Below are 15,463 nucleotides of genomic sequence, written 5' to 3' on the forward strand. Positions count from 1 at the left end.
TGCTAATGTTTTCCGTCTTTCTCTCATGTTTTTTCATTGAATCATCTCCCGCTCCTGCCAGAACTTCTACAAAACAGAGTTGAACAAAGAAGAGATGTACATCCGCTACATTCACAAACTGTATGATCTGCATCTGAAAGCACAAAACTACACAGGTACATTGAAAGGAATATACTGCCTTGTAGTACAGTGTGACTGAGCGTGGGTGATGCATTATTGCGGTTTTACTGTTTGTCATAACCAGGGCTTTAAGTTGGGATTTGGCAGGGAATCATAAGGTCTGTTGTAAGGGGACAGAAATAAGTCATTACGTAATTCCCATTGTGAGGTCCAGTAGGTTTTAATTTTTTTTCTTTGTGCAGCTTTTCCTGATGCTGGTTCTTAAGTTTACTAAACTTTGTGGATTTAGCCACTACATTCTACGATTAATAAGAAGATATTACATGAGCCATCACTAATTTCTTAGTCGGCCAGCAGGGAAGCCCAGACCTCCCTCTGGCCACCTCCTCCAGCTTATCCGGGGAGTCTTTCCTAGGCCAGCCAATAGATCTAATCTTGTCAACATGCTGGGGTCTACACATGTTAGGACATGCTAGACCGGAACACCTTACCCAAATCTTGTATCCGTGATCTCATTCCAATAATGTTATAAAATAGATCAGGTTTAGATGAACAGATTCATGGCTTTTCTCCACAAAGATGCACCATCTGGTGGCAACATTTTGGACACAATTTACCCGCCTTGGGCACCAATTAAAATTTTAACAGTTAGATTAAACAGAACAGAACATCGAGAAATACAATGAAGGCTTGCAAGTGTCGCTTCAAATAGCACTACACACAAATACTTCAAGAGAAAGTGCAAGAAAATCAGAAAGAAGCTGAATTTCTCCAGATTCTCTACTCTCTACGACTTTGAGAGGAGAAATCTAGAACTACAGGTATATGTTAAAAAAATGAAGGATAAAACCATTGAACTAGAATGAAAAAAGATGTTCAAAGATGGAGTGTAGGTTCAATGAAATGCTGAGAAAAATACAGAGAAGTTTATACTGAAGTGCAGGTGCAAAATCAAGAACAAGAGAAAAGACATGAAGACCTGCAGTGTACGCTTCAGGAAACGCAGAGGAGAAATAAGGAGTTAGAAGGCACGTGCAACAAAGTGCAACAGAGAAATGCAGACATGCACAGGGCAAAGCTTCCTCACTTGATTCTGAAAAGTAGCCTTGTCTTCCTCTCCCTCCTACCAACTCTCCTCTCCATTCTGTTCCCTGTTGGCCAGGAGGGCAATCCTACTGAGGTGGCGGAACGCTGCCCCTCCCACTCACAAACAGTGGTTATATGACCTCATGTTGTGTGTAGAAAAGAGAAAATAAGACATTCACTCAGAACTCTACTGGGAAATTTCAAAGCATGTAGGGTCCTTTCCTTGATGCATTTCAAAATCTATAACAATTTTTCAGCAAACTCTCTTATGTCAGGTGTGGAAAAACAGTGTACAGCACTAGGGTGGGAATGAATTATTTTGCAGGGATTATGTTATTTGGGGAAATATTAAACATATGTTTAATATTATGTTTAATACTTCTCTTTTTTTCTTTATTTCCCTTTTTTCTTTTCTTTTCTTTTCTCACAGCGTTAAACGAACAGGCTAATTACCCCAAATGTACAGATCATCTGTAATCCTTTTCTTCTCTTTTTGTTTATATGTATGAAAGAAAAACTCAATAAAAAGACATTGGCTAAAAATTATAAAAAGAAGAAATGGGTTATGTGTTGGAGGCCACGTTAATGTTTTACATTTTTAGTAGTGTGCTCTCCTGGTTTGACTCACCCAATAAAGAAAGGGATAGACACAAAAAAGTGTTCTCTTATGAGATAGGCCAGAATATCCGCAGATGTTTGAAATAAGAAAGACCCATGCATAATATGCATTATTTAGACTGATGAAGACCATAGATTTTACACACATTTGGATTAAAAATGTAAAAGTAAATCTCATGTGAATCAGGATATGACATGTAAGCATTAACCACAGCTGCAACAGGGGAGAGAAGGAGGGTAAAAAATGGTGCATGCAGGTGTGACCATGGGGTGATTTAATGGTTTTTGTGGCATCAGTTGGAAGCACCGCCAGACTGCAGCATATGAAAGTCAACCTCACTGCCTATTAGATTTAATTGGTCATTAATCAAAGGTGTGGGATTGCGGTTCCACATAGATCCGTCCCACTTTAACCCCTGGTCTGAACACATACTGTATGATGATTATTGAAATGTGCTTTCATGTTGTCATCTGTTCATGTTCTTCTGCTTCAGTGTATTCATCAGTATTTGAGACACTGAATGCTTCACAAGTTCTTTAAACAAGAAAAAAACTTGTTTAAAGAACTTGTAAATGTAAATTAATATGCTGTTTTTCTCTGTGTATGCTCACAGAGGCGTCCTACACCCTGCTGCTCTATGACGAGTTATTGGAATGGTCAGACAGGCCGCTCAGAGAGTTTCTCAACTACCCCATGCAGAGCGAGTGGCAAAGGAAAGAATATTTGCATCTCACTATCATCCAGAACTTCGACAGGGGGAAGGTAAGCTGGAAAGCGCCAGTTTTTCCTCTACAGTCATCCGTCCAATACATTTGCATTTGACTTTACAGAAACCAGAACATTTGTCATGTGATGTAATCTGTGACATTTCTAGCACACTGGCAAGGTAGAATGAAGGAAGTAAGCTGAGCCCAAACACCAGCAGGACAACTGGTTCCCTATAACACCGCTAAATGCCAGTGAATGTACTGTGCCAGTGTAAAGCAACAGCATGTTCAGTTTTATTCAGAGGAGTTTGTGCCAAGCTAATACCCAGCAGCACGTCAGCTTCTCATGCATATTCAAGAGCCTTCTAATTTAAATGCATTTCTATTTCATACCTGGCAACGAAATAGAGGCGCAGACATATTATTGATGGCTCTCCTAGAGTAAATATATGCTGGCCATTAATACGTATATTTCAAAAATAATAAGCATCAACAGTTTCATGAAACATTAATAGTCGGCTCAGACGCATCGGGGTGAAAGATGAGAGAACTTCTTTTCCTGCTTGTTTAGTAGATATGACATCATTCACGTAAAAATGAAGAGGAAGGCCAAAATCCTTGTACAGAGATATTTCTATCTGTTATGAACTGTGACGTTGACTAGAGGTCGCAGCACCTCTTCCACTTAATCAAGGGAATTGCAGGTAGCTGTAATTAGAGCGGGATCCATATTGTCCCACAGTATTCCACACTGTTCCTCTCAGATGGCGATGATGGCCACGCTGACTGTTAAAGCATGATTCGTTCTGATGGTGCCGCATTTAGCTAAAATAATCTCATCAGTGAGAAATGTGAGCGCAAACAGAGCTCAGCTAATTCAGGACGCAGCGTTTCTCACTTGATAAACGGTTCCCAGGCTGTAGTTTTGTTTTCGTCTCTCAGGAGTTGCTTTCTTTCATCATCCCAACTTCACTTCTCTTTTCCAGTTTTATCTCGTTATCCTAACTACCTTTGCTGTTTCTCTGTACTCTCAGGGGAAGGGGGGAAATGGCAAAACAAAACTACGCTCACCCTCTCAAAATAACGCATCATTACCTCTGATGTTTGGGGGGAAATCTCTTTGAATCGTTAAAAATGCCACCCCTCGTTACTCGTAGTGCAAATATCCTTTACATTCACGAATTATGCCATCTTCCAGTGCTCCTGATCACAGAGTGGAAGGCAGCAAGAAAGGAAAGCTTTTCATTTAATTAGTAAGATGGTTGGTGCTGCACGTACCTGCATCGAGAGCTTGTTTGTGTCTGCTGGCGTTGTTGACTCGCCAGTGCCATCCAGTGGAGACCGATTGTGTGAGCACTGCAGAACAAGTGTCTTAGTGTTAAGTAGGTTTCGGGTCAGTCTGTAACTGTCAGACTGGGCACGATGAAGGTGACAGGGAATAAGTGTGTGTTTTTGTGTCCTCAGTGTTGGGAGAATGGCATCATCCTTTGCAGAGAGCTTGCTGACCAGTACGAGTCGTACTACGACTACAGGAACTTGAGTAAAATGAGGGTAAGTTGTTCCAGAAGCTGTGGGGATGCTGCTTGAGGAGTCCTTTGTTTTTTTGTAACCTGATGATGCCCTGGTTAGTCAGAAAAATGCATAATAAAACTAACAGATTAGACACTCTTGGTTTATAAGCAGTTTTGTCTTTTATTGTCAGATGATGGAAGCATCTCTCTATGACAAGATCATGGATCAGCAAAGATTAGAACCTGAATTCTTCAGAGTCGGATTCTATGGGAAGAAGTTTCCTTTCTTCTTACGGGTATGTAAATCACCATATTCCCGCTTTGTCTTGAACAGCTAGTTGAAGGGAATAATACTTTCACCCTCTTCAAAAAAGAAACGGCGCTTCTGAAAGAATGAACTTTTCTTATATAAGACTCTTCCAGTGGAAGGTGACATTCAGCAAGTCTTATTCAGTGCCATTTAATGATGTAACAGGCCCTGTCCTTGGTGGAGTTTGCAGATGGTGCTGCAGTTTCAGTCTGTGCCCACTAGATGTCAAGCTAACCCCACGCTGCTTCTTTCCTAACCCCCCTCTACTGCAGAATAAGGAGTTTGTGTGCCGAGGCCATGACTACGAGAGGCTGGAGGCATTCCAGCAGCGGATGCTCAACGAGTTCCCCCACGCCATCGCCATGCAGCACGTAAACCAGCCCGACCAGACCATATACCAGGCAGACGCACAGTGTATCCTTCAGTGTACATGGAGGCATGAAATAAAGTTGTGGTCAAACATGAAACCCCAACTAAGCAGATACAGTCTTGGACGTGGGGACTAAACCGACTGCATATGCATGTGTACTGTGCTGCCAGGGAGGCTCAGCTAGCCTCGTGTATACATGTACACAATTGCCCTGCAGGCGACATGAGGCACATGCTATCACGCAAACATACAGTGCTGCAAATTGCATGCAGTATACAAAATTTAATACAAATCACAATCAGACACACTAAGGCAGAGGTCCCCAATCCCAGTCCACGAGGGCCGGTGTCCCTGCAGGTTTTAGATCTCACCCTGGGTCAACACACCTGAATCACATGATTAGTTCATTACCAGGCCTCTGGAGAACTTCAAGACATGTTGAGAAGGTCATTTATCCATTTAAATCAGCTGTGATGGATCAAGGACACATCTAAAACCTGCAGGGACACCAGCCCTTGTGGACTGGGATTGGGGACCCCTGCACTAAGGTGTTGCATTTCCTTAAACACAACAACTAAGCCATGTTCCTACCAGGGACCAGGTACAAATCAACTAACCTAAGCTCAAGCTCCCTTCATTTTTCTCATTTCCATGCAGTGTTCAGATTCACTCCTATAGTATGTGGGACTTTTTAATTATTCACACCAATGTAAGGGACAACTGTTGGCCTAGATCAGGGCTGCCCAATCCCAGTCCTCGAGAGCTACTATCCTGCAGCTTTTAGATGCATCCCTACTCCAACACAGCTGAATCAAATGGTTTGATTACCTCTTCAGCATGCCATCGTGTTTGGCAAAGGCCTGATAACAAGCCATTCATTTGATTCGGGTGTGTGGGAACAAGGATGCATCTAAAAGCTGCAGGACGGTAGCTCTCGAGGACCGGGATTGGGCACCCCTAGCCTAGAGAGAAGAGGGAAGAAAACAGGCAGACTTGATGACATAGTGACACAAAGACTGAAGGAAACAACAGTAAAAGAGAGAACAGACTGAAGATAGACATGTTTACCAGCTATGAAAGTGAGGCTGGTGTCTGTCTTTCTGTGTGTGTGTGTGTGTGTCTTTGTCACTGCGGCAAATTGCAGTCTTAGTGTAGCAGGAACAATCGCAAAAAGGTTTAAAGTATTTTGGCAGGTGTTTGTATGTCTTCCTGTCTGGAGGTTGGCAGAGTTTGTCAACACAGTAGTGTTGCAGCCCTCAAAGTTGCTGTTAGGAAATATTCCAGGTGTGCGGGTGACATCAAAATGTAAACTGATTAGAAAATGGCCTCAAGTTAAGATGTACTTTTCATTTTTGAATAGTTTATGTACGATGTGCCTACCTTTTATGCAGACGCTCCACTCAAAGTGACGTCTGAATGAAGTAGCTGCTGTGTTGTTCTCACATTAGGCCAATCAATAGTCTCTCTGATTGCTCACCCATCTGTAAATCCTTGATACAAACACTCATGCATTTCATGTGCGTCAGCTCTCCTCCCTCTCTCTGATATAGTTGTTCATCAGTGCAGGGTTTCTCATAATAAAGGAGAGGCTGGGGATTTTTGAAAGACACTTAACTCACTTTTCACTCCTTGCCTTTTTACACTGCTCAAGTTGTCAAGTCTCACTGTATGTTTTCTCATACTAGTCAAAAGAAAAACTTATTTTTCCCTCTTGCTTTACAGTGTTGGGCAAAAGTTTTGAGTCACCCATCATTTCCTTTAATTCTGCCAGGAAAAGGGGAAGTAGGTTCTGCGATTTAGTGAAACATGGGGAAACATACATGACAATACAACATATTAAGCAAAAAAAACAGCTTGTATAATCCTAACAAGCTTGGAAGTCAGTATGTGGTATGATCACGTTATGATCACGTTATGATCACGTTTATTCTTCAACATAGCCTGAACTCCCTTAGGCACGTTTTATTGTCATTTCTTTAAGTAGTCTTCAGGAATAGTTCACCAGGCTTCTCGAAGGACATATAAAGATCTTCTTTGGATGTTTGATGCTTTTTTGTTGCATATTCTGTCAGGATGATCCCACACTGCTTTAATAATGTTGATCTGGGGAGGCCAGTCCATGACTAATAGTGCTCCACTGTGCACTTCTCCATCCAGATATGCATTTAATGCATTTGCAGGGTATTTGGGATCATTGTCATGCTGAAACATTGTTGCCAAGCAGGTGTTGTTTTGTTATTGATGATTCAAAATCTCACAGTACTTTTCTGCATTTATTGCATCAATTTTGAAACGTTTCCCAAACAATGACAGAACCTTCACCATGTTTTACACATATATTACACACATTACACACAATTTGAACAAAATTTGATATGTACTGTGCATTAGAACCTGACTAACATAGGATTTTTAAGGCCGTACCGACATTTGTAATTTCTCATACTCATATATAGACCGATATATCAGATTTTGAAACGTAAAAAGATTTTCCTCACAGTTATTTTGTGAAGATATTAGTGAGTCTGTTCTAGAAATAATTTGACAATGCAGCTTTAACCCTCTCGAGGCAGGCGTTGCCGATTTGCAACAGTTAAAAACTAACATCCTGATTACCCCACATACATATTTTATGAGTTTTTTTTTTTACTCAGAAGTACCACTGCAGGACTTGGTTGTGCATTAGCAACAAAAAGTTTAATTTGAGCCTGAGAGGTTTAAAACTAAACTTTATGGTTTCAAAAACGTGTTGTCAACATGGAAGTTGCATAGTGCCCTCTGGTGGACAAACTACGCAACATCATCACTTACAACATGGTCGAAAGGTGTTTCTTCTGTCTCATCTTTTAAAAATTTCCTTTATCCGCAGTTACAAATGCTGATACACATATCAGCAAATCGCTGATATTGTCCGATGATAATAACTAGCTGATACGTTGGTCCGGCTTGACTATGCATTAGTCCAGGGGTAGCGAACTCCAGGCCTCGAGAGCCGGGTCCTGCAGGTTTTAGATGTGTCCTTGATCCAACGCAGCTGCTTTAAATGGCTAAATTACCTCCTCAACATTTCTTGAAGTTCTCCAGAGGCCTGATAATGACCTAATCATTTGAGTCAGATGTGGTGTCCCAGGGTGAGATCTAAAACCTGCAGGACACCGGCTCTCTAGGACTAACGTTCCCTACCTCTGCATTAGTCTATGCAAGAAAATGTGTGGCCAATATCTTGATTAAAGATATGCACATGAGCTCTTGCCTATGTAGGTCTTTGTCCTGTTTGAAGTTCCGATATGCATTCGGGTCATTGAAGATTTCTTTCCATTTAAGTCTGCAGTGCTTTCCCTTGTCACTCTCTCTTGCACTTTCCTTAACTTCAGGGGCTTTCAGATCTACAGATCTATGCTGTAACCCCCATCCCCGACAGTCAGGATGTGCTACAGAGAGATGGAGTGCCTGACAACATCAAAAGCTTCTACAAGTTTAATCACATCTGGAGGTTCAGATATGACCGGCCCTTTCACAAGGGCACCAAAGACAAGGAGAATGAGTTTAAGGTAAAGAAAATTTCTCTGCATTTATCTAAGGTTATCTTCTCTTCAAACCATTGATTGTGGATTAGTGCTGAGTAGAAAAAGGGAAAAAAATGAGTCTGAATGTGGAGTCACTGCAAAATGTTATGTGCTATGAAAACAGGTCTTTTTTTAATGAATATTTCAAAAGTTAAAATCATACATTTCTGAAAATTAACATTTTTCACTGATACGAAACTGCTTCGTTTACTTCCTTCTCTGCCCGGTTCATCCATCATGGGCCATGTAGGGAGTGATAGTTTGAACCAGTGCTCAGGTATTACTTTGTGTATAGTGCATGTTTTATTCATTGTGACTCCGGTATCAGTAATTATACACAGGAACTCGGATACTAGTCAGAGCAGTGTACTGCTTGGTGCAAATGAAGCCTGTACAGCGTGATGCAGTTACACACACTCAAACAGTCAGGCAGATGCACACACTCTAAACAGATATGCACACCCGACACACAGACGCGGATATTATTGTCATAAATATTCTGCTTTAATGCACACGCTTCATGCAGCCTTCTCATCTCACTTCCATCAAGGCTATTTGGCCAAATTTAATCGTGATATCATATTTCCATCAGGACTGGATATTTCTGGTCCTTACTATTAGATGGAAATAATATCTATAATAAACTTTGACATAGTGACAAGAGTATGCCGCAGGAAGGATATGGTAATAAACTGAAGTAGGAAAGAAAGCTTTTCTTGAAGTTTCTATCTGCATGACAGAAATTGCTTTTTTATGTGAGATTCTGCTTTCAACTTCCTGCTCTTAAACTGCAGTGCATGTTTTTTTTCTATCTTTTTTTTTTTCTCAAGACTTGTTCAGGAGGATTTCTTGGCCTTAAAAAACATAAAATCAATAAAAGGGCAGCAATGTTGTGCAGTGCGTCGGAAGACCTTTCTTCAACCTGAGGACACTGGATCAATAGTGCATGTCAGCGCTCATCTGCTCTGCTGGAGTGTCCTTGAGCAAGATACTGTCTCTAAATAAATGAAGCTATACTGTGTTAGCATCTTGATCATTAGAAGGCCTTTAGAAGGGTCAGCTGAACAAAAACGCCCCCAAAGTTGTGAAAGGATTACCGATTTTTGAACACCCTGGACAGGTCGCCAGGGCTAACACATAGACACAGACAACCATTCGCACCTGCATTCACAACTATGGGCAATTTAGAGTTACCAGTTAACCACAATTGAACTCAGGACCTTCTTGCTGTGGGCAACAGTGCTAACCACCGTGCCGCCCAAAGTAAAAATGCATGGATCACATATCCATAACTCAATTGCCCTTTAGCCCCAGTTAGTATACCAAGATGTTAAACTAACATGGTAGCATGCCCACTACACATCAGATTGTGATCAACTTAGAACACCATTACTAGCATTTGGCATGACACATCATTGTGGCATTGAGGTTACAGTTCACGAGAAAAACTAGCATGCTAGCAGTTTTTAAAAACCAACATGGCTGTAGACACTTAAACATGCTGTTGTTCTTATTAAGTAATAGCAAGCCTGTAGATCTTGACAAGGAGGGACGTTTCTAGTGCTAAGTACAGGACAGTACACCCCCCCCCCCCCAAAAAAAAGATAAAATAAAATAACTGTTTGCCGTCTATATGTAACATGTCTTTAAAGTAGTGTTGTTTCACTTGTATTATAAATCTATTATATTTAGAGCCTGCTGTTAATATTAAAATTTCATAGCTTGCGTGCTGTCTTAATGACCTTTTGAGAGGCTGGAAATATAACAAGCATGCTGGCTGACAGCATAACTGTTGGAGAGGATATTAGACATATGACATATGAGTAAAAGTGTGTTTTTGGGTTGTAGGCATTTTTATATTTTCCTTTAACTGTGGATCAACAATTAAATCCTGAACAGTGCTGCCACTAAGATATGTGTACAGCAAGCCTAAGTATTTATGGATTTTTTTTATATGTTTAGCAATCAGCTAATGCTCATGGATGTATTGTGTGAATGCAGAGTCTGTGGGTGGAGAGGACAACTCTGACTCTGATCCAGAGTCTTCCAGGCATCTCCCGCTGGTTTGAAGTTGAAAAGAGAGAACTGGTGAGTGTGTCCCAGTCTGATGAAATAGCAGTGAAGGCATAAACACAACACACAGCCATTTGACACAAGGGACACAGTGATACTTTCTTTTTTTTATTATTCTGCAGGTTGGAATTTAGAGTAATGACAGCCAATACACAAGTATTGATCCAAGTCATTGGACTGAGCAGCAATCATGACCTAAGTCATAGGTTTGGGGCTATTGGATGTTCAGTTTCCGCAATTGGTTTGATTGGATGTCACGCTAAAAGCCAAACTGCTTTACTGTGATTACCAACGTGTCCAATTTTTAGAATTGATTTTTGTATTGGGATTTCTTTCCCCTGTAATTGGCAAATTCCTGTCAAATTTGACATGGGACAATTGCTACACTGTTACATGTAAATGCTTTGTCTTCTCAATCAGATTTCTAAGGGTCAGATTTACACAGATTTTGAAATGTTGTTCTGTGCAGTCCAACACAGTGTCTGTCTGTGATGGTCTAAGCGCATATTCTTTACTTCACAGCTGCTGAGCGTGGTGTGAAATATGGATTGTAAAGCCAGTGTTACTCTATGATGGCTGTGGAGTGCAGTAGCATTTAAAATGGAGACTGGCAAAAGCTCAATTAGCAAAAGGATTAAGCTTTGTGTGAGAAGGAAAAAATACAGAAAAAGAAATCAGGATGAAGGAAAAAATATTTCACTGTGCCTTCACGAGTATGTGACAAAATGTCCATATGTTAATGTATATTTAAAAAAATAGTACTTAGTTTTAAATGAAGCTGCTACAATAATTCTTTATAATAATGGTTAATAAATTGATACATGTAGGTGTTTTTTGTTTTTTGGTAAATAGCACAAATATAATTAAAGATACTGACCCAGCTTTGCAGCTGCCTCACTCAGAGCGCAGTTTTCACTGAAAAGGCTCTTTAGAGCATTTCCAACAAATTTAACAAGAAGCTGGTATCGAGTGTTTACTTCTAAAAAGACTCATTTCGGATGTCAAGTAAACCACATAATGTGTAAATAGGCTGGTGCTAAAACTTTTACCATATCAACTTAAAAGGTCCAAATGATTTTGGCAACATTGTATTTTTTTAAGCAGCTTTTCAAATTGCTGTATTTTAGGAGAAAAAACAGCTCTGTTCTGGGACAAAAAAGTGGTCAAAACTAAAGTATTACAAGCTGAAATATCCTGATTTGTAGAACCTAATATGTTTTAAACTGCCTCACCTTTCACTATAAAGGACCTCAGTAGCATTTATTATTTAGCAGACCCTCTAAAATTCCCACATTACTCAAATACCTTATAGATATTTTAGCTTCCAGATATTATTTGTAAAGCTCCCTTTAGAGCTTCATATAAAAAGCTACAAAATGTTTCTTCATCCTTCATGTGTACAGGTGGAGGTAAGCCCACTGGAGAATGCGATTGAGGTGATCGAGAACAAGAACTTGCAGTTGCGCACATTGATCTCCCAGTGTCAGAGCCGGCAGATGCAGAACATCAACCCTCTCACCATGTGCCTCAACGGGGTCATCGACGCCGCAGTCAACGGGGGACTGGCCCGCTACCAAGAGGTATGAATGGCTTGCTGGAGGATAAGGTTGGAGGATTTTAGAGACCTAAGCAGGAATGAGAGGCAGTGACATATGGATTACCTAATGATGCATGAAGGTGGCTTAAAATGGAGAGATGTATGGACAGAAAGTGTTTTGTGGAGGGGTGGAGCGGATGAACAGATGGATGGATGGATGCATTGATGGCTGGATGATGGCTTGACCAAATAGATGGATGAGTGGAAAACTGGAGGGGGCGGAAGTGGGAAAACAAGATGGATGGGTAGCGTAGGAATAGGTCGGTGGGGGGGATTTTTTTGGTCAGATAGAATGATAAGGTGGATGTGGGGGGAAAAGAGGCGGGAGGTCAAATAATGTTAGATAGAAGAATGGAAGGAGTTTCAGGGATTAGATGGCTAATGTAGTCCTAAAACTTGGAAAGAAGTTGCCATGTTTGCAAATTACTGAATTTTAATGCCCTAAAAATAATTTTCACAATGTTCTCTAACAAATTATATATAAATACGCCACTCGTGTATTTTGAAGCAAGTATGTATTGCAGAGAGAACAATTGCTAAAATGTGTTTAAGTAAAACTAGATGGGAACATCGTCAATGTAACACCAAACACAGGACCAAATTGGTGGTGTACTTAGCTTAATGTTAGCATTTTCGCCGCTATGTTCATGGCTGTGCTTTAAGCTTTATCTGTGAAAAAATGAGTAACAGCCACAGCTAGATTAGCTAGCATAGGCTCCGGAACAGCTTATTACCATGCATGGAGATTACAGCACCAATACTTTATTTGGCAGAGACATAATGCCAGTTCTTTATAGTGCTACAGTCATTAGTAAAGATTCTAAGAATCTCAATCAGTGTGGGTGTACAACTCGCAACTTTACCTCATTACCTAACCCTTCTGGTGACATCCACCAAGTTTAGCTAATTATATACCAAGCCGAATTCTTAAAGAGGCAGAGCGCCAGATTAATAAAGTGCAAAAATCTTCCTAGTCATATCTTCCAATCACACAAACTTATAGTATTTATATGATGAAGTGGTAACAGATTGGTATGGAAAGTTGAAATATGGGCAATTTCATCGAGAGCTCCATTTACTGCTGCTTTTTTAAATGCTCCTTGAGTGGAGACACTTTAACCATTAGGAGCTCAATTCAAAAGAAAGAAGACTAGAAAAGAAGAAATAAAGATTTTTTTTTTTGTTCTCCACAAATTGAGTGGACTCGGCTGCCTTCTCTGTGTCGCATAGCAACCGCTGTGACAATGCATGTGTGTTCTGTGGAACATATACTGTATGTGTGTGCTTGTGAGTGAAGCGCATGTCCTCAGTACAAGTACCCTATTAAGGGTTGTAGGACGCCGATAAGAGCCCAAAAATAAGCATTTTAGAAGTGCTTTTTATCTTTGCTGCCACTATTTTGCTGAAAACCAAAAAAAATCTGTATAAAATGTTGCAACTTACAAAATATTTCCTCCCGTTTTACACATTGTTTACAAGGTTAGGTAAATATTGATATGCATAGAGATGTTGTTCCTCTGGGTAAACACTGACCAGCGTCTCCTTCAAATCTTTTGTAATTTATATTTTTACATAAATAACAGAATGTGATCATACCACATGAGCCTGACACAGATTTGACCTTTTTTGTTTTGTTTTGTTTTATTTTTTAATTTTTTTTCTGCAGCAGACACATTGGCACCAATATCAGCAGCTCATTTTTCTTGGCAGAATATATCATGCGGTGCCCAACAGACTGCATCTATAAATCTATTAATTTACCCGCGTAATGCCGATTGACAGCTGTGGAGGTTTGCTCGGCTCCAAATGAAGGAGAAATTGTCGTTATTAATATTCAGATTTATTGCTGCAGTTTGAGTTGAAACCCTTGAGGGGGAATGCTGTCTGATTTATTCCCCCCCTCCCCTCAGCATTCCGTCTCTAATTGGACTTTTCTAATGATTAACTGAGCCACTCCACGGTGAGGTCTCACTCCCTGCAGCCCGACGAGAAATTTCCATCATTTGTAGAAAATTATTGATTCGTTTTTTGATGCCGTTTTTGGGGGTCTTGTATAGAATTCCTGGTGAAACTCAGTACTTCTCTCTTTGAGCGTCCCACCTCACCATAGAGTAATAATGTTTATGCAATAAGATTTTTTTTTTTCTGTTTCACAGTTTAATAAGAGGGAATATTATATCCACCACATACTAATTTATGCCATCTTGATAAAGATCTGAGGATGCCTGTCTGGAATAATAAGGTTCCTTATTTTATTGAAGTTTCATAGTCTGCAAGCCGCATGCATCCTTTGATAGACATCTATGTGTGTGTTTGGGAGTGCATATGTCTGAAGCAGCCTTCAGCTTCTCTTCTCTTAAGTGTCTCGTTGGAGATAGACAGCTGTGTCCTTGAGAGAGGAGCCGTGCTGATCTTTTTAGTGAACTCCTCCTTACCTTTCAGTCTCGTTTTCTTTTGGGGGTTTTTGTGTGTGAGTGTGCGGCAGATTCATAAGCAGATTGTGAGGTGGGCCTTTTCATCGGTTCTCCCTCGCTTTGTGTACTCTGATGCAGATTGAAAGGGATTTAACATAATCTGTAGACAGACTGCAAGTGTTGATGGCATTGTAAGCAGGAAAGATCTTGCATTTAATGTATGAAAGTGACAACCCCCCCCCCCCCCCCAAAAAAAAAAAAAAAAGCAAAAGCAAAAAAAACAGTTATCATCATTCAAAGCAGACCAGGGCATTTTTCATCTTATCAGTTTCTCCTTTTAAGTCTTTTTTCTTTTTCTTTTTTGAAGGCAGTGTCTGGGAAAGTGAATAGAAAGCACAGTCTGCAAGCCAAAATCAAGAAGGATGATGTTTCTAAAGAGACATGATCTCTAGCAGAGCACAATGACACGAATGAAAGTGATATAAAAGGGGCTTTTAAAATCGCAGACCAAATTGGCTCTTAAATCAAAGCAAAATCAATGCTTTGATTTCACTAACATCCATTTGGCACTGTATTTTTCGCCTTCTATTTTTAGCCACTATGTACTTTAATTCTGCCCACTGAACCTGATATTAATATTGCAACACAAATTTGCCAGACAGGACTTTTCAACCCTGCATTTTAGTAGGATGTGAATTTTTTTTTAACTCAAATTTTTCTCAGTTTTTGTGAACATTTTAAATGGAAAGTACTCAACAAATAGCTGTGTGGACACTAATTCGCTGTGTCAGGCAGGCTGCAATTCAGGTAGCACTGCTGTGGAGAGGGGAAAAAAAGCCCGCTGCTTCAGCTCCCAGGGCATACATAACAGATGTTCTGCATTTTTGCCTCTGTGCAGGCCTTTTTCGTGAAGGACTACATTATGAATCACCCCGAGGACGGAGAGAAGATCGGGCGACTGAGAGAGCTCATGTTCGAGCAGGTTGGAAACATCACTTGAGCTCATGATGTCTTTTTAAATGCAAAGACAAGATGAATCATTTTTATCACCTAAATTTGACTTTCAGTTATTGTGCACTTTTTTCTGTTT

At 40.3% G+C, this 15,463-nt stretch overlaps 1 protein-coding gene across 4 annotated transcripts in view; it reads left to right on the forward strand.

Annotated features, from left to right (window-relative positions):
• dock4b (dedicator of cytokinesis 4b) overlaps positions 1-15,463 on the forward strand; it is a 141,125-nt gene that overhangs the window by 103,518 nt on the left and 22,144 nt on the right. For all 4 annotated transcript variants that reach the window (XM_026147369.2, XM_026147372.2, XM_026147370.2 and 1 more), the window contains 9 exons: positions 62-155; positions 2,439-2,587; positions 3,997-4,083; positions 4,235-4,339; positions 4,626-4,767; positions 8,108-8,274; positions 10,291-10,377; positions 11,766-11,942; positions 15,272-15,355. In XM_026147369.2, coding sequence (XP_026003154.2) covers positions 62-155; positions 2,439-2,587; positions 3,997-4,083; positions 4,235-4,339; positions 4,626-4,767; positions 8,108-8,274; positions 10,291-10,377; positions 11,766-11,942; positions 15,272-15,355 — 1,092 coding nt within the window. The remainder of the gene's footprint in view (positions 1-61; positions 156-2,438; positions 2,588-3,996; positions 4,084-4,234; positions 4,340-4,625; positions 4,768-8,107; positions 8,275-10,290; positions 10,378-11,765; positions 11,943-15,271; positions 15,356-15,463) is intronic.

The sequence above is a fragment of the Astatotilapia calliptera genome, chromosome 17, assembly GCF_964374335.1.
Source record: "Astatotilapia calliptera chromosome 17, fAstCal68.1, whole genome shotgun sequence".
Taxonomy (NCBI): domain Eukaryota; kingdom Metazoa; phylum Chordata; class Actinopteri; order Cichliformes; family Cichlidae; genus Astatotilapia; species Astatotilapia calliptera.